Source organism: Chionomys nivalis, chromosome X (genome assembly GCF_950005125.1).
Source record: "Chionomys nivalis chromosome X, mChiNiv1.1, whole genome shotgun sequence".
In the NCBI taxonomy this organism is placed as follows: Eukaryota; Metazoa; Chordata; class Mammalia; order Rodentia; family Cricetidae; genus Chionomys; species Chionomys nivalis.
In genome coordinates, this window is record NC_080112.1 from 119,298,892 (window position 1) to 119,318,464 (window position 19,573).

The 19,573-nt window shown below is 36.2% G+C and overlaps 1 protein-coding gene across 7 annotated transcripts in view; it reads left to right on the top strand.

Moving 5' to 3' along the window:
• The window catches only part of Klhl13 (kelch like family member 13), a 178,077-nt gene that overhangs the window by 105,710 nt on the left and 52,794 nt on the right, over nucleotides 1-19,573 (top strand). For 4 of the 7 annotated variants that reach the window (XM_057760279.1, XM_057760280.1, XM_057760281.1 and 1 more), the window contains one exon: nucleotides 779-844. The exons of 1 other annotated variant lie outside the window; for it this stretch is intronic. In XM_057760279.1, coding sequence (XP_057616262.1) covers nucleotides 779-844 — 66 coding nt within the window. Of the gene's footprint in view, nucleotides 1-778; nucleotides 845-9,981; nucleotides 10,297-10,623; nucleotides 10,924-19,573 lie in introns of those variants that run through there. 2 more of the 7 variants (XM_057760285.1, XM_057760284.1) reach the window with 2 other exon arrangements.

Below are 19,573 nucleotides of genomic sequence, written 5' to 3' on the forward strand. Positions count from 1 at the left end.
AGTGGTCTCTATTTTTAAAACTGCATTCCTGAGGCAGTACCAGAAGAATATCTGTCCAGTGTTGAGATGTATATGTATACATGTGTGTGTGTGTGTTTGTGTGTGCGTGTGTGTGTGTGCCTGCGTGCGTGCGTGTGTGTATCCCGAAGGAGCTGGCTATATTAGAAAACTTCACGGAAAAAAGTCCCCGAAATTTACTGTACAGGGGATTGTACATCTATTTACCTGTTTTTATTAATTATAAGCAGTATGGAAATAAGAAAAAAGGTAGTAAATTAACCTAGAAGAACATGAGCCCTATGTTCTCTGAATGATTAGAATGTCTGTCATTTGCTTTCTGGTCTTCATGACAAAGCAGTGTATCAGAAAGGAGCTGACCTTTAAGTGTAAAAAGCTAAAAAACTGACAAATCATTCCAAAGGCTGAGGTTTATCTACTGAAAAAAAAAAAAACCTGTTTCCTTCTATGCTAATTTGATTAGCTTGGCCTTGTAGATCAGCTGCAAATCAATGTAGTACTTAATGCCAATCTGAATTTTATAGTTTCTGAAATATTAAGAAAGCTTCTAAAAACAAATTGAATCTTACGATTTTCTGTTACATTTTGTAAAAACTAATTTATATAGTGGCAAACTGTTCTGTATGGCCTTAAGTGTTTAGATTTTACAAATATGGCCTATTAAATTACATTAAATATTTTCAGGTTGTGCATTGAAAATTTTGAACCAAATACAATAAAGTCACAATTAACCAGATTTTTTTTTGCACTCGACTTTCAGGAGACGGAGGCAATTGTCTTTAAAACAAGCCGATTTCAAGGATTTATTCAAAAAATCAACTTCAGGGTATGTCTAAGGGTCTACATTTTTCTGTACCTGTTTTTTTTTTCTGATAAGAATTTATTTAATAAGAGACCCTGAGGTATTTGAAGACATTCAGTTATCAATTAATCTTCCATTGATGTCTAGGGTGTGTTGATTAAGAACTGTGTTAATAATATTTGCATCATTGTGTTGTGCTTTGTATTTTTCAGTTTCAGTTCACAAGCCTAAGTTCATTTGGCTTTCTTATCATTGCTGTGGGATAAACAAGGGAAGTAACATTTTCCTCTAATTTACAGAAGAGAAAAATAGCACTTGAGGTCATTAAGCTAATTAGTGTCAGAGCTGCAGCCAGTCCACGGGTCTCTTGTTCTGTCCAATTTTGCTAATGGACGAAGCTTAAAACCAGTGGCTAACTTTGAAACCGGATTGCATAATAAGTCTAACTTCCACTGTTTTCTAGTTCCTGTACTTCACACTTTTTGCCACTGTGCATCTGTCTGTCTGCCTCTGTCATCTGGGCATCTTGCTCTCAGATTCTCCCTGACCTGAGACGCTTTTGAATGTGGGAGGGCATGATAAGGGCTGTGGATACTGGTTTGACAGTGGTGAGCAGCCAATGCAATGTGCTAAGGGGGTCGGTCCATTGATGGAGAGGAACCTGAATATTACTGTGGCTTGCGTATCTTGGGCAGGGGTTAGTTACCTTGATTTTAAGGCAGCCTTTCCCCAAGCCTAGTAGACCTGGTGTGATAATGTGTCTGAGTACTTGTTTAAAATGCAAAGTATGAGTCCCCGCCCCCAGACTTTGACATTTTATTCACCCCAGGTGATTCTTCAAACACTAATGTTTGAGAGCGTTTGCCTTAAAGGTAAAAGTTTGCTGTGCCTCGCTATTGACTCTTGAAGAGCCAAGGGAAGAACATCTTTCTCTCAGCAGAATCTATGCTTTATGTCAAAGCATATCAGCTAAGCCAGTCGGGACGAGGGGCAGACAAGGGTGAGGAATGAAAGGCAGCATTAGTGCACATTTCTGTGTCTATGCCTGAAGTGGATCACCGTGGCTTTTGTGACTTTTGAAGACTGAGGTATTTTAGAAAGGCTTGTGTCTCTGTTTTAAACTTAAAGAAGGTAAAAGGCAGAGGAAAATGTCACTAAGAGATGAAAAATAAGTTTTGGTATTTTAATAATTTTAAGTTTTGGCATTTTAATAGCTAAATTTTGCCAGATTTTTAATTTGAAAATATTTTTAAAGAATGTCCGAAAAAGTAGGCTGTCCAAACTGCTGTGTGGTCAGAGCTTCACAACATCCCTGTATTCCTCCTCCTTTGGATGTGTCGATGAGACTGAGAGCGCTATGCAGTCTGGTCACGTGTGCTCTTCTGTGTATCTGAAACATTAGCAAAGTTTTCTTTCTGTGCTTACTCATGACAACTAATTCATCATGCTGATTCTCTCAAGGGGGGTTTGACTAAACAGTAAATTATTGATTTTGATATTTGTGATTTATAAAGCCTTTATATGACACTATGCACAGTGACTAATATATTAAAGAGGCCATGGTAGAAAGATGCATTTAGTTGACATAAATGCATGGTCTTAAATAAGTTTGCTAATGTTTTCCCTATCTTCAGCAGGAGCAGTTTAAGCTCAGTTTGGCTACTTCTTCAAGTTTTGTTGTTTACAAGTTTTTTTTTTATATATACTTTACAAATCTGAATCGTGAAAAATTGTATCTCTGGAAACCTCCAAGCATAAATATTTGGTTTTAATATGTTGCAATTTCATGGGAACTTACATTGCTCAAACCCTTTAGTGGATGACTGATAAAAACGTTCAGCAGTATCTAACTTAGATTAAACTGAAGAAGGAATCGTGACTGCTACCCAGTACTAGCCAATAGGAAAATGTGCTTTGGTGAGGTTGTCCATAGCTTCAGAATGCTGTAGGGAGCAAGTGATTATTTTAGGCACATACTTTGAAGATACTAAGTAGTTCTGAATGTATTAGTGGCTATAGACAAACTTAGACATGCAAGTAGAAAACCAAAATTTAGGTTACATTTAGCTTAAATGTAGGGTCAACTTAGAGGATGTGTTCTATTTTTACTCAAAATTGCATTTAATGAATAATAGAACATGAGATAAAGGACAAGAAATAAATTATGTAATGTCTAAACCTGCCTCTGTAATTTAGACCAAACATCATATATTTGTCATATTTCAGTACTTTTTTGGTATCCTTTACCTGTTTCGGAGTGCTCAAAATCACAAAAGAGAAGAATTCTAAATTAGAAAACGGGAAGACTTTAGAGACAGTCACAAAAATAGACTAAGTTACTAAGTCCTCAGGACTTTCCATAGAAGGCAAATGATGGGAAATGTTGGGATTCATGTTATGGCAATGGGTCATTGGGTTCAGGTTTGAGATGGAGTTGTTGTTGAAGATTTTTTTTCTTTTTTAATACAATTAAATCTTTATTTATTTATTTATTAGAGACTTGGCCTTGTTACTCTGTAGCCCAGCTAGCCTCAAATCCTTCTGTCTCCGATGCCCAAGGTCTAGGACTAGAGAGGCATATGCCCCCATACACAAATGAACTTTTCTCTTTTTTGTTTTTGTTTTTCGAGAACGGGTTTCTCTGTGTTTCTATGGCTGACCTGGAACTTTATAGACCGGGGAGGTCTTGAACCCAAAGACCCACCTGCCTCTGTCTATTGAGTTCTGGGATTAAAGGCGTGTGCCACCACTGCCAGGTGAACTTTCAGTTTTTGACAGTAGTAGTTTCAGTCGATATATGTATAGGAAATTTAAAGTTTTAATGAATAAATTTAGAAAACAGTCATAGTAAACCATAGCACTTTTATTGCAGCCCAATATAGTATTTTATAATTTTAATGACTCATTGGAATCAGCTTACTTGGAAAGGATTTCCTGCTGGCAACCCCCAAAAATGTAGTTGCACTATACCCCGGATTAATAAACAGGGAACGGAAGAGATGAAATGATCAGATTATCTTCCAATCTCGGTTTTAGCCAAAACACCATTTTTTTCCATGGGAATCTTTGCATTTAAGTATTTGTTTTCCAAAGGAGTAATAGTAGTTCATTAATTAAAATTGGAATGTTGAAGCAAATCTACTATTTGAAAGGTTTATAAATGACTAGCTATTTCTAATATAGAATATAGAAAGTGTTGGCTTTCTTTAATTAGCACTCTTTATGTTTGGTATACAGTGTGCTTATTATTGAAATTTTCCAGCCGTCATAAGTAATCCTTATTATAAATTATTTTACTTTTACCCATATGGTACAAATATAAAAATTGCTGTATTTTCTCCATTCAACTTTGTTGGTTCTGCTTCTATATAGTTACCAAAATAAAAACAAAGTCCTGCAACATTAAAAGTGCAAATACTTTTATTTAACAGAGCCATATTCTTAATTGTTCATCCAAATTTACTGTGGATTTTTATTTTAATTATTAAACCCGTCAGCTCGAGCATGCTAATGTTCTCTTACAGAGCCACACCCTGTCCCACGCTGTGCATTTTCAAATGGTTTTTATTTTGGATAAGCTTTGAAGCTTAATGTCTTATTTCTCTCAAAGTAATTTAAGGATATCTTTAGAAAGTTGCTGAGAGGTATTTATGCAGATAAATGATTATTATTTAAGGTGACAACACAGCTTTTTCAATAGATTATTTTAGCTCCACAAGTATATATCATGGGCGATTTTATTTAACATGTACTTACTTTTATCCAGATGGTATCTGAGCTGGTCAACTTTTCATCAATGTGGCAAATACCTCAGTCAAACCATTTCATCTCAGAGGTTTTAGTTCAAGGTCAGCTGAATCCTGTACATCGAAGGCAAGGTAGACTATCATGGTGCTGGGAGCATCTGATAGACACTGCTTACATCACAGTGTCTAAGAGCAGGGGAGAGACTGGTGCCCAAGGTATATTTTCCAGCACACACCTCAGTGACCTCCTTCCATCATTTCTTTCTACTACTACTCACCGCCCCTAGTAAATACAGACATTCTAGTTTGGAATTAAAGTAATTCTGAACAGATGGGAATACTTTAAAATACCGAAGGGTAGAAAAAAAAGAAAGATATAATGTAGACACTACCAGAAGGTAGGCAGCAGGGAAGGCAAGGACTTCGAAACTTACCATTCAACATTAATCATTTTTAGCTTTAGCAGCAGAGTGAATACAAGTCAGAATCTCTGGGTCCTTTGGTTCTTCAACAACTGGAACTTTCTTCTTTGCTTAATATAGTCCCTGGGTATCTTTGTCCACCCACTCCTACTCCTGTCCTAAATCTGTGGCTTCTTTGATACATTCTAGCAATTAATTAGTAAAAGTATGTAGATAGCAGTCAAGTAGGACTTGCAACTATAAATGTTTTATGTGAAAATCAGGACGTTCTTTCCATTCCCCTGCCAGCCATTACCTCTCTTGCCAACAAATTTCTTTTTTCATCTTCGGTTCCATATGTTGCGTGCCATTATTTTTTTTCAAGACGAATTTTTTGTGTAGCCTTGGGTGTCCTGGAACTTGCAATGAAGACCAGATTGGCCTCTAACTCAGAGATCTGCCCGCCTCTGCCCCCCCCCCCCCGAGAGCTGGGATTTAAGGTGTGCGCCATCACTGCCTGGCGCGTTCTCCAGGTTTTAGTCTACTGTTTACATTACTGTTCTACCACTGCATAACATATTACTCTCAGCCACTGGAGCTATTAAAGAATCCTGCCCTTAATATTACTTATGCTACCATGGAGTATGGATTTTTCAGTGCTTGCATATGAATATGAACATAAGACAATGGTTCTATGTCAGAAGTGGTCATAGCTGTAATTGTTCATATGTCTATAGATATGTTGTCAGACCATATATATCTATGTAGTTCTGTTTGGGAAATTTTGAAAATAGAATATTACAATGTAGTAATCTGTGAGCAACATTTGAGATGGATTATAACAAGGCTGTATATGTGACTTATCTACGAAGAAATACATTGCATATTTTGTATTCAAGTTTATGGAAACAAACTAAGAAGATACACAAGTCCATATAATCTTACTGTGTGAAAGATATTTGTATACATGTATATAACTACACATGTGAAGCGCTATTTCCCTAGAGAAATGTGTTGTTCACATTGTTGTGTTTTTTTCTTACTTGGCCAGATTTCAGATTTGGTTGCCATCTACATGCATTTACATACATAAATGTGTATGTAACCTAGTACACAGTGTCTACCGCTCTCAGTCTTACCTGTAACTTCCACAAGGTCAAACAGAAATTGGTAGGAAAAGAGGTGTTCTTAGGCCTGCCAAGAAATAGAAAAATTATGCACCAGCCGGGCGGTGGTGGCGCATGCCTTTAATCCCAGCACTCGGGAGGCAGAGGCAGGCGGATCTCTGTGAGTTCGAGGCCAGCCTGGTCTACAAGAGCTAGTTCCAGGACAGGCTCCAAAGCTACAGAGAAACCCTGCCTCGAAAAACCAAAAAAAAAAAAAAATATGCACCTAAGTATCAGTGAATTCATTTGATGAACTCATACGACAGCCTGTAGTAGTCAGTAAGAAAATTTGCATGTCTATAAGTTATTTAGGAATATTTATACTAAGAATAAGAACCAAGAAGATTATCTATATTGTCTCTGTTGTCCTGTACTAAGACTGCCTTCAGTTGTGCTTAGGTTATTTTCCACCTGACCGTTTTTCTCCATGTTCTAGACTTAGAGTTTCAGATGTGGTTCTGTATATAATATACCTTTCCCTTTGGGTGATTCCGTTCCATTTCTGTCCTCCAGTGGACATCCAATAGGAGGATTAAATATCTCTTAGTTGTCCTTGTTTCTTTAGGATATACTTAGATCATTATAGGATGTGGCTCACTTTGGATAGAAGCATGAATCTAATAGAAATTCTGAATGAAAATAGTTTAGGAACACTACGGAAGTAATCCTGGACTAGGAGATTGAGAGCAATTTTTACTACTCAGCACTATGAAACTAGATTAATCAACTTCTCTGAGTTCAGATTTTTTTAATCTCTGCAATGAGAATACTGGAAAAGGTAGTTTCTAGGGAATCTACCAGTTCTAAAAATCATCTTTTCCAGCCGGGCAGTGGTAGTTCATGCTTTTAATTCCAGCAATCGTGAGGCAGACACAGGCCAGCCTGGTCTACAGAGTGAGTTCCAGAACAGGCTCCAAAGCTACACAGAGAAACCCTGTCTCGAGAAAGCAAACAGACGAACAAAAAAATCTTTTCCTACTTTTGAAGCCATAGAATTCTGTGTTGTAGGAGTTGTCCAAGAATGTTCTTTCTCTCTATGGCCTTGACCAAGAACCATCATTGTCTTCTGGCTATTTTGTCTCTGAGATGCACATTTCATAGTTACTTAAGTAATTAATGTTCATAAAATACTTGGAATATCCTTTAGATACATTGTCCTTCTGTCTTGTACAGTGCTATATAATAGCATTCAAGTGTTCTGTAAATGAAATTAAGGCTTCCTGTGATAGGACTGAGGAACATTTACGAATCTCAGTATTAAAGTAGTGCTTTGATGAATCTTAGTAAAATTACATTTTGAAAGCATATTTAATCATTTTCTTTCTTTTATATACATGCAATTTTTTTAGTTCTGGGATTTAATGCCATTATAACTACACTCAATATTTGCTATTAGACTCTCTACTAAGAGAGTGAAATCTAGTAAATTTTGATACTGCTAATTTGTAAGTTTATTTCCAAATGATATATGAGAAATGGTGTTGTTTAGTAGATTAAAATAGACAATAATTCACAGACCATATTTTTACTTTAAAATAATCATTTCTTATGTCCTTGCGATAATGCTTATTTGCGTGTGACAGTTACAAAGTTTATTGGAACTTATTAAACGCAAAACCTAGAATTGAATGTAAATAAATGCTCACAATCATGTCTAACAAGTTGTGGGTTTAGAGTCTTAAAGAATGGTAAAAATGGGATGTAAGGAAACAGTTTCAGTTGGTTTCTTCTCACTTTGAAAAACTATTAAAATAATTCTATTTAACACAACTCTCTCAGAAATCTAGATTGAAAATTGACATAGTTGATTTTGATTGGTTTCTTGGCACTTAGTGATATTAGACAACAGTGTCTGTCTGTCAAGTTTTTCTTTTATTCAGTTGATTACTGAGAGTAGAATGATACCTTGAGGAGATTTGTAAGAAAGTGATCATCAACTGTATACTTTAGAAAGTTGTAAAACTCTCACCCTGTTTTCGATTCGGCATCCTTAAGGTGTCTCTCTGGACAGATGACTACTAGAAAAACTGGTTTGGTACAATTCTGGGAGTAACTGTTCTCAGAAGGTGAAATCACATTTGCAATTATTGCTTTATAGAATTGTCATAAGCATAAAATCCCAAATCGCCTTTCTAAAATATACTTTTCTTAACTACATACAGCTAATAATATATTGCTACTTTTGTTTAATGTTTTGAAATGTCTGCACGTGCTTCAGATTTTGAAAATTTGTTAGAAACTCATTTTAGAATGAGGCATTCCAAGGTGGATGCATACATGTATATGTGTCTCTATCCATGCTTGTCTGTGCATGTTTTTTTCATGTACTTTCCCTTCTCTCACTTTCTAACAACTTGCCATTGCCGTTTCTGAGGCCTTTTTGCTAGATACCTTAAAATTTTCCAACGTGACATACTGACTAGGATATATTTGTATTTGTGAATTTTTTAAAAATCAAGTATGTTTTGGCTACTAAGATGTTGACGAATATTCTTTTCTTTGATTCATTTAAAGATTTCTCTGAGAGAGTTTTGTGTTGAGTTCTAGAAGAATTAAGAAATATAATTTTCTGGCTTTTTTGAGAAGTAGTTAGTGTGTTGTAGAATAAAAATTACACAGAAGGTATTGATGGCTGATGTTAATTTAATATTTATAAGGTTTGTGGATTACTGGTCAGTTCTTCAAAAATAAATCTTGTCTTTCCAGATACTAATGTGCATGTAACTACCACTTCTATGTCTGTATTTATACCTCATAGAAAATGGATTTTGCTTCTATAATGAACTAAATTTTAAAAGGAAGTTGTGATTATTCTAGTTGATTTTCTGCTGTATTTCTGGTGTATTAGATGATGCGTTTAGGATTTTTGAAAATAGTTTTTTATTATAGAAAAATTCATCTGTAGTTTTTTGGTTTATTTGTTTGTTTTTATACAAAAGAAAAATCTTTTAAAAGGATTTAGTCTTGGTTCTTAGAAACCAGGGGCAATTTAGAAAGAATCTCTGAAAGTCAAAATTTTGGACTGGAGGTATAAGTTTATTGTTCATTGTTGGGAAGTGAATATAAGAATAAATATGAGCTCTTTGTTGTGGTGGTTATTGTTTTTAAAAGGTAGGGACTTTTATGTTATTGGTGGTCTGCCTTTAGTAAGTATGCATTGATAGAGACAAGATAAGTTTATTTTTAGTAGAAATGGGTGATAGGAAGGTAGATATTTAGAGACAGCAACTTGCTCATGTGAGAAGTAATATTTTGCAGCTTGTAAAAAAAGAGTCTCACATAGTATTAATTTAATTTATCCTATTTTTACTTTTGAAAATTGCATAGAAAATTGGTGAATTTATTTTGCTGCTTTCACTAAAAGCGCAAAATACCCAATCACTGTGGGATTATTTACAACACTGTTTGCAGACGGTATTTTAAAACAATGTAGATGAACCCTTTATTTGACATTGCTTTCATGGAATACCTCAAGCTGCTTTTACAGCAGCTTTAATTTTTGGAACCTCTTTGACACTCGCTAATCCCAAGAGGTTACTGGACCGCTGCTGAGCTGTGGAGTGGTCCCTGCTGGACACCTGCTTGGCCAGCAGTGTGGGTCTTTCCGCTAGACAATTTGTGAGCTGTTTGGGGGAGGAGGAGGAGTAAGGGGGGTGAGCGGGAGGAGAAAAGGGGAAAAGGGGGAGGGCAGTATTGAATTAGATTGTTGATAGCGTCCCCTCCGAGGGCTGCTATTAAGAGCGCGCTATTCTGTACTTCTCTGCTGCAGAAGCCAGAGAGATATTCTCGTTACCACAGCATGTTGTAGATGTATGAGGTTTTGCTTATCCCGGCTTGGAAATAAAAATAGGGAAAGGAGTGCAACTTGAATCAGAAGCTACTAGAAGAGTGTGCAGAGTTCTTCAGCAGTTTATATTTGCTCTGACATTTTGCTTTCTTCTAACTGGAAAACAGAGGACCTGGCATTTTTTAACTGGGCTTTTCCCATAATGGCATTCTTGTATTGTGTGGTCAGAGCTTGCACAGAAGGAAAGCAGGCTGCTGAACTTACTCACTGATCTCTATTAGCTGTGGCCTAAGGCTATGCTGAGGTTTATATCCCATTTGTATTGTTGCAGCTCAAAAGAAGAATGTTCAGAGGATGACAAATGTATTCTGAGTAGGTATGTTGTTTCATTCTTATATGGAACCCATCTATTTTTTCCTGCTACTATTGGTCAGAAATCAGGTTAATAGGTGCAGAACATAGTACAATGCTGCAGTATCCCTGTTAAGGTAGAACAATGGTATTGCAAGCTTTTTTTAAAGCACCATAGCTGCTTTTATTAAGTAAAGCTGCATTGTGTACTATGCACAGTACAGGGCGCGCGCGCACACACACACACACACACACACACACACACACACACACACACACACACACACACGCTGCAGTCAACACTTTCCTAACGAGGTGGCACTATTGTGAGTTGGAAGGATAGAATCGTCTTATTGCTTTAGGGGACAGGAGAATTTAAAGGAGGTACCTTTCAGTCCTATTGTAGAGATTGGAAGCGTCGGTTTAGGGGCACTGGCAGAATCTTTCGCTTGTTCTCCGCGGCTGCCGTGTCAGTCCACGGTGGAATGGAAGTGCTACTTGGTAGTCTGTTATGGAAACGCTGTTTACTGTTATTGTAATACCGTGGTGACAACATGCCTTTGAAATGGAAAACGAGCTCTCCTGCTCTCTGGAAATTCTCAGTTCCTGTGCTTAAAACATCCAGGTCAACTCCACTTTCTCCAGCATACATGTAAGTGAGAAAAATAGGATGTTAAAGTGGGATTTCATTCATGAATCTGCCGTGTGGTAAAACGTGGGAGGGGGATTGCAAATAGCACCATCCCCCAACTGACAAGATTGAGAAACAAAAAAAGAAAAAAAAAACAAAAACAAACAAACAAACAAAAAACCACCCTCAGGCTTGCTTGCATGTAAAGATTCTGGCATGCCCACATTACCATTGTTTTTGTTTTCTAGAGTTTGTTTTTACTTAAAGTGTTATAAATGCAAATCTAATCATTGCTATGCAGGTATAGCCAAGGGATTGTATAAGGAAACTAATGTTTAGCATGCGATATTTGAGATTTTTATATATCTGAAATACTGTGATTTCTTTTGTGTGATGGCTTAAAATCTGCTGATGTTTGATGTTTGTGATATGCTAAGTATGAAAATGTTTTGTGTATTATTTTTGGATGGATTTAAAACATTCATAGTTCATCAAATGAGACTTTCAGCCAAGACTTTTACTTTCTAGTTCTGTATAAATATTAATGAATGAGTGATATTACATCTTTCTCAGTTTTCATTCATGTTGTGATAACTTCAAATTTGGGTGGCCCTTGCTTCTATGGCAGTTTCTCCTGCATTCAGAGGTTGAAAAGTGTGTTCTACAAACAGCTGTTCTGGAAATGTATTTTAATTAAATAGCTAGAGAAGTGCATTGAAAAATATGTTTGGGATTAAAAAATACTTTAAATCTTTAAACTGTAGCTTAAAAACAAAATCCAGGAGATACGATGAAGTGTTCTTTGGAAGTATTGTTCAAAATCCTGTTCTTCTAGAGGAGGGATAGGTGAAGGAAATCTTTTGGTTAATAGCAGTGTTTGAACTCTGAAAGTTCCCTTCAAAATCTTTTTAGCAGTCAGAATGTGGAAATCCTTCTTGCTTTAGGGGAAACGTGTGTTTAGAAGGCTGCTATGAGTTGCCATTTTAAAACTTAGTTTCTCGAGAAACTCAGATAGATACAGTGGCCAGATCCTTGGAAAGACACTCAGCTGCTGAGGAAGTATGTTCCTGCCTCCCCTGGACCCGAACTGCTTCTCTAGAAAGCAAGGAAAGAAATGAGGATTATTCAGAATCATTGTTAGATCATTTTTCATGAGCCTCCATGTTTGTGTTGGAATTATTTTATCGGTTTGGGTTGGAAACTCCTTTTTCCTTTGGTGAAGCGCAGTCATGTAGGGGATGCTTGTGAAAAGACAGCAGCTATGTTTGTTTTTCAGATGCTGTACTTAGCAAAAGCACAAACTAATGGAAGGCAACAATTAGTGGCGCTCCTTCCAATTATTTGAGCAAACAGGATGGCTTCCTGATTTTAAGAATCTTAGCTAATGAGAAATGATTCAATGTATACCAAAAGCCACTATATATATATATACAAAACAAAACCCTGCAAAGATCGCTAGGTTACAAATGAATAATAGTAATTAATGTTTATAGTATTTTTGCTTTACCTCACTGTTCAGATGAAAAAAAATGTATTTCCTTTTGTAGGTGGTTTGCCCTTTTTAGAGATGTTATATATGAAATACATGCCCATATTTTATTAATTCTTACTAGCCAGAAGCTCAGATACAAAGTAGCACAAAATTTTAATGAACGTCATTCTTCCATTAAGAATTCATTTATCTGTTTGACCTGGTGTAGAAAGGAAAACTGGAAAATACTGTGATCTGACAGTGGTGAGTGCTATTTACTAGTAGTACGCCTGCGTACGATGGAATGATATGATTGAAGAGCTAAAGGTTAGGCTAGACTGTTTGGACTGGTACCAGGAAATATTATTAAATTGATCCCAGCTTGCTTTTCTTTATACATTACTACCACATAGTAACTGAATATACATGGAGAGAAACAATGTTTGATATGGAAAAGACTCACTTGGAAAGTCTGTAAGTTGTTTACCTTTTAACTTTTAGGTCTCAATTCATTGACTCATTTGGCCCAAAATAAGAAACCATCTTGGTTACTATGTGTTTTCAATCAGTGCTTTATACTCTAAAACCTTTTCTGTACACAAATGATGTTTAAGTTTAGCATAAACTTTAACCCTCCAAATTATAAAAAAAAAAGTTAGATTACTGGATCAGGTACCAATATTTGTTCTTAGACTTGTTTGACTGGCATTAAATCGTGGGTTTTGTTGCTGTAGCTCTTTAAAGTCTTTGTATTGCAATGGAATAGTTAAATTCTGATGCATTGGTATATTGTGATCTATGGGACATTGAGCTATAAAATCATATCTTAGAATTTCAGGTAATATTTTGATTAATCTGGAATCTAGAATTATTCACAATTGTTGGACAGTCTCTTCATACGTGTACCTGTGCAACCCAAACAATGCTTTTTGATGTTCTATTATTATGTAGTGAGATTTGTCAAATACATTTTACATGACTTTGATTGGAAGCAAGTGTTTTCACCAAGAATTGAACTGCTAAAACCAGGTGTCCTTAGTTCTAGTACCAATGTAATGTAGGAATTCAGGAGGTATATCAGAAAGTGAAGGCTCTACCATTATCTTTCCAAACCCAGCTTCAGTGCTGTTTAGCTCCAGCTTTGCTTTGGTGCTGGTCAAGGCTGCTATGCCAGCATCAGCTACAGTACAGAACATTTAATTCATTGTAAACATTGAACAGAAATATTGGTTTTATTCCTTGTAGATGTTATAGTTCATGTTTGTTTTACCTTTTGTAGATAGGTGAAATGTTTTATGTAGCATAAAATACATTTTCAACTGTGTTGTAAAGTGTTGGGTGGAGACAAGAGATTTAGGATAATTATTTGGCCCTGTTTACTGAATAGACATAGTCTTCCTCTAGCTTCATGTTTGAACATGTGCACAGTGATATGCCAAACATCTGGATTTCTGGAGGGATTGCCTTAGTAGAAACCGAGTCCTTGGTGTCATATTTGTGCTACTCGTCTGTTCAGCAATGAGTTGAAGTTCAACCTTAGCCTCAGGGAGGTTCTCCTGGTCAGTGGAAACTGCATTAGTAGAGACTCTGCTCCTGACAGGTGCACACCATATAAATTCCCCTATCATTTGGCTTAAATTAATAAAGCTGAAAGAGCAACCACATCTAAAGGGTTTGCCCAGTGTTTGGGTATTCATTGTTTTAAGACAGCAAATGGCTCCTTCAGGCCAGTGTTATAGGATTAATGCATTGTTAGATTCTGAAGGCACACTGAAACAGTATTAGTTCTAGCAATGTTTTCTTCTTTTCTTCACAAACAGCAAGTTTTACCAGTAACAGAAGTATGGCCAGAAGAAGGATAATAATTAGGAAAGAATTAGATGGTGCACTGTAACAGTGTATTCTAACAAGATGATACTATGAGATCTTTTCCTTAGATTTTTACCTTTCTCAGGATAAAAGGTGACAGATATTAGTAAACTAATTTAAACAAGAATAAATCTGGTTTTCCTTTTGTCCCTATAATTGTAATTAGTTAGCTTTCTGTTTAAAATTGGCTGAATATGTGAACTGTTGTAATTCATAGCAATTTCTTTAATCAATAAAATTCAGTCCTTAGATTTCCTGAGGAAAACAGTTTATATGCTATGTTAACTTGCCCCATTTCTGGATGATTCAAAAGACAGATATAACAAAAACATATATTTTATACTTTTGATATTTTCTTTCTTTTCTTTGCCCTAAGATTGTCCTCTACTAATTTGTAATACAAACCAAAACTTGGAGTTTGAGAACACTTTCTTAGCTACTGAAATACTTAAAATAATCTCAAATTAAGAAAGAATATTTAGAGGCAGGTGGATCTCTGTGAGTTCAAGGCCAGCATGGCCTACAAGAGCTAGTTCCAGGACAGGTTTCAAAATAACACAGAGGAAACCCTGTCTCAAAAACAAAAACAAAAATAAAACCAGAAAACTAAGAAAGATTATTTAATTGCTCTCACAGTTAGCACATAAACTTTTCTTATGTATCTGCTTGATTTGTTTTTGCCACATAACAAAATGATGTTAATAGATAATGCATTAGACTAATTTGTGTTGCTTTGTAACTCATGTGGCATGGTTGTTAGGGATTTGCACTGTCTTGATTTGCAGAGGGATTACCTTATCATTTATTAATAGAAAACCCCAGTGACTTTTGAGGTTATTTGGAGAAGTGACACTCCCTTTAATTAGTGCAGGAATCCCTCCTGTGATACTTCTCAAAGATGGCCCTCCATGTCCTCCTTGTCCATCGTCCCCAGAGCAGCACCTTCATTCATAGATGGCTCTTCTTTGTATTGTACAAATCAGTTTCTCATGCCAGTGGAGCCTCGTGGAGCTAGGAGAGTTAAAAAGTATTTCTTGAATGCAGCCAAGCTTGGAAACTGTCGGGTGTGTCATGGTTTCCAGGCACTTTGTGCTCCAGTTGTTCTCAGGATTTCTATGCTAGGCTGTATTGTGGGGTCCTGGGAACGGGATGCAGTGCGTGTAGTCCCGCTCGGGGAAGGCCGCCAGGCTCTGCTTTAATGTTCGCAAACTTTTCTTTTCGGAGGTTTATGATTAGACGGCATCTCCTCTTTATCAACATTTATTCTTTTAGCTACTTAAGATATTTCAGTCTCGCGTGTACCAGTAAAGCTAAAATTTTCTTGTCAATCCCATTGTGGATTTTTAAAAGAAACATCTCAAAGCCTTTTAACGAACTTGTGAGCAATACCGCACATAAATAATGTATAAAAAGCTATCTTTCTTTCACTTTCAGATGTTTCGAAGAATTTTAATTGCCAGGAATTTATTTTGCTTCATTATTTTTATTCTTAAAGGATGCTGCTGCCCAGAAACCCTTCCTGCGAAGTGGCTGCCCATAATGGGGCCAGAGGCAGAATTGAAAATCTCCACACTGTCATGGAAAGTCACAGTTACTAGGAATTACACCCATTCGTCTTTACAGAATATTTAGGCAAGATGTGTGTAGATCCAAATTTGAGAGAGGGAGGAATGAGAAAGCAGTAAGAGACCGGCACATATCTGTGTAAATAACTTTACTGCAGTTAAAGTTAACAGATAAGCACTGCAGGTGATATTTTCAGTTGAAAAGGCAGTCGGTTTATTACTATATGTTTCTCCAAGTCTATCCCAAAAAGGGCATATTGCTGTTATTCTAGGTATTCAAAGTACATACGACTTTTTCAGTCATCTTATAAGTTGAAAATATCACAAGTAAAAGAACAATGACTTCAGTACAGCAAACTCGCATCTCTCACTACCATCACAGCACACTGTGAGGTCTGTTGGTTACAGCTATAATGTGTCAATGTGAGTTGTAATTCTCCAGGCATCCCAAGAGACAATCAGATTGCATGTGGTTAATATAGGAAAAGGTCAAAATTTGGAATGTTCGCTTCTGAATGTATATTCTGAATGTGTGTGTGTGTGTGTGTGCATGTAACTCAGGAACCATCATATTCTACATTAGTAGCACTAAGCAGTCACTGAGTGTGTTGCATGCCAAGAACAACTGCTGAGTATTAGACACATACAGTCCTTGCAGTCAATCAGAAGGACTATTCTTCATCTTCCATTCTGTTTTTATTCATGTTTTACGTCTGAAAAATCTGAACCAAGATAAGCATTAAGTGCTTTCAATTTTGATAAACTGATTTGAAGGCAATAAAATCACTACTGAAGAAAAATGTGTATGAGTCTAATGGGGCACAAAATAGAGATAGGTCCCAAATTTTAAGATGCATACTGCATAGTATTCAAAATAAATCAATTTATGCTTAAACCAGATACTATCATTTTAAACAACAAAATGGAAAGCCATCCTTCATGTTAGACAAGAAATAATTTATTGGTCAGATGCTTTTTATAACATGGTAGTAATCATAGCTTTCCAAGCAGCAATAGTTTCGTCTAAATTATGTAATAGAATTTTTGTTTAAAGTGACATTATATCATTTTCCATTAGAGTAAAATATTTTTACTGACATAACTCACTATGATGAAGGTATCTATTTTTTACTCAGATTTTGACATTTATGGTCTACTAAGGTGAGAGCGTGCCCAACTTGTTTCAGAGTGCCGCGTAAAATGTGGTTTGGTGGAGAAGTGAAATAATATCCCTCATTAAGACAATAAAAATAGTTTAAAACTTTATCATGTATATCAGATGCTCTAAAGTTCATATGAGAATTTATCCCATTTAAAAAATCCTAGTTTCGTATGGTTAATAGAATTTGTTGAGTGCTACTGTGAAAGTGCTAAGCCCCTTCCATGACTCTTCTCTTAAACTGCATACATAGATGCATTCTCTCCTTCTTACAGTCAGAGACACAGAGTTTCAAGTAAGGTAATTAGCTTGTTCAGTATGATTTATCAAAATGCTAAATGAAGCCATGATTTAAACCCAGGGATACCTGACTTCATAGCTTTTGTGCAGGCTTTCACATCTTCTAAATTAAGTTTCATGCTCTTTGTGGTGCTTGGTGTGGGATGCAGGCTTTGAAGATGGTGGGCAAGGTCTGTACCACTGAACTACCCCTCCAGACAATGTGCTTGCTCCCTTTTATTTCATACTTTAATTCGATAGTGCCTTAGTGGAATCAAAAGAAAGAAGCAGCCTGGTAACTGAGAGAACTTACCCACAGATTGCCAACTAGAAAAGCTGTAGGAAAATACTGGGTAAACTTCCACTACTTGCTATTCTGATCTGTATTAACTATTGTCTCTTGTATTTCTTTGCTAAAACTGTTCTTTTGGGTTTGGGTTTGTTTTTGAGACAGGGTCTCATGGTGTAGCCCAGGGTTAGCCTGGAACTTAACAATGTAGGACAAACTGGCCTGGAACTGACAAAGCTCTGCCTCCCAAGTGCTGAGAATATAGGTGTGTGCCACCACACTTGGCCTGTGTAATTTCTTAATGTGCTAGTCTACCCCAGTTCCCCTTGGAAACTTGCTACCATGGACAGTGCTATAGCTAGCATGCTCCTTTCAGCCATCTCCAAGAGTACTTCTCTACTCGGGATTTTAATATTTTCTTGAGGATAATATTATCCTCTTGCTCAGTTATATACAAGCACTCAATAAAAATTAAAATTCCCCATTTATTAGTTTTCTATTGCTTTAGTATTGAGTTAATATGTACTGGTGGCCTCAAGCATCACAAATGTATTATTTTACGGTTTAGTAGATCATAAGTTTGGGACTGGTCTCAGCAGGCTAAAGTGCAAGTGTCAACAGGGCTGAGACTCTGAGGGAAACCTGTTCCTGCTCATTTCCTGTCAGTGATTAAATGAAGTTCTCTGTGGGTGTAGGGCTAAGATCTCCATTGTCTTGCTGGCCATAGCTAAAGGAGAATTGCAGCTTCTGGAGGGGGAAGGAATGGCATTCCTTTGTTTTTGACTGTCCTCCATCTTAAAAGTCAGCAAGTTGAATTCCTTTTTTATTGCTCTATGACCTACTCTGTTTCTTCATTTAAGTACCCATGTAACTAAATTTGGCCACCTGAGTAATACAAGACAGTTTTGATATATCAAAGTCAATAATACTAGTTTTTTTGGCCTTGAACATGTCCACATCCTCCTTTTATCTTTAACATGTTCACAAGTTTCTGGGATGTAAATCTTTTCAGGTGTCTACTCTAATGCATCTAGATCAATAGTCATACTAGGCTTGTTTAGGGATTGTAAGAAATTATTCCATTTAACCCAAGTGATATTCACTTTGCATTCTTACAACTAAGCTGTTTTAATCTGAATAAGCTATATTAATCTCTGGGTAAATAATTTCCTTCCTGTGTATTACAGTAATTTAGATGTAACATAGGCAGCTCTCAAACCCTTGCAATAAGACTTAATGAAATTATTATTAAAAATAGAATTGTCCAGTGATAGCCTTACAATCTGGATTTGTGTTGAAAGCATCATGAGAACACTACACAAGAACTTTTTTGTGTTCTGATTCTTGCAAACATTGGAAAAATATTGATGACATCAATTTTGCAAGTAGACATAGTCACATAAAATGGAGATAAGAATATGAACATAAAATGCTAGTCATTAGAGTTATATTATTTATTGGACGTCATAAAAAAAGACTATGGTGAAAAGATTTCCACACCTCATGTCTCATTTTTAAAATTAAGTAAGCAGTAGTTGTATATCTTGGATTAAATAGTGAAACTCATTTCCTTAATAAGATTTGATTTAAGAAACAGAAGCATACAAAATGATTCTATTGACATCAGTGCTGTTGAGAAATTCTTAGGGTGAGTGCATGGTGCAAGTCGGTTGATGTAGCTGCATTTTCCTTGACAACCTAAACTATTCCACATTTCTAGTTGCCTTCAAAAAGCACTTAATGTTTTTCAATGAATTGTTCAAAATTGGTGGAAATAAAAAGTTTGATGGAAAACAATCACAACTAGAAGATTCTCACACATCTCTGGAAAGACATAAACCAGGGTTGCCGAGAGCCTTTTGGAAGACCTTTATATGTGTTAGTTAAAAACACACTTACTTTAGGTTAAGACTCAACAAAATTGAATGCAATTAAAAATTTTTAATGTATTTTAGAATTGCCAAGCAACAGCATGTGTGATTGTTAGTCTTTTTTATGCCCTTTAGTGCTAGGTCTTCAGTAGGAAAATGAGAAAGTAT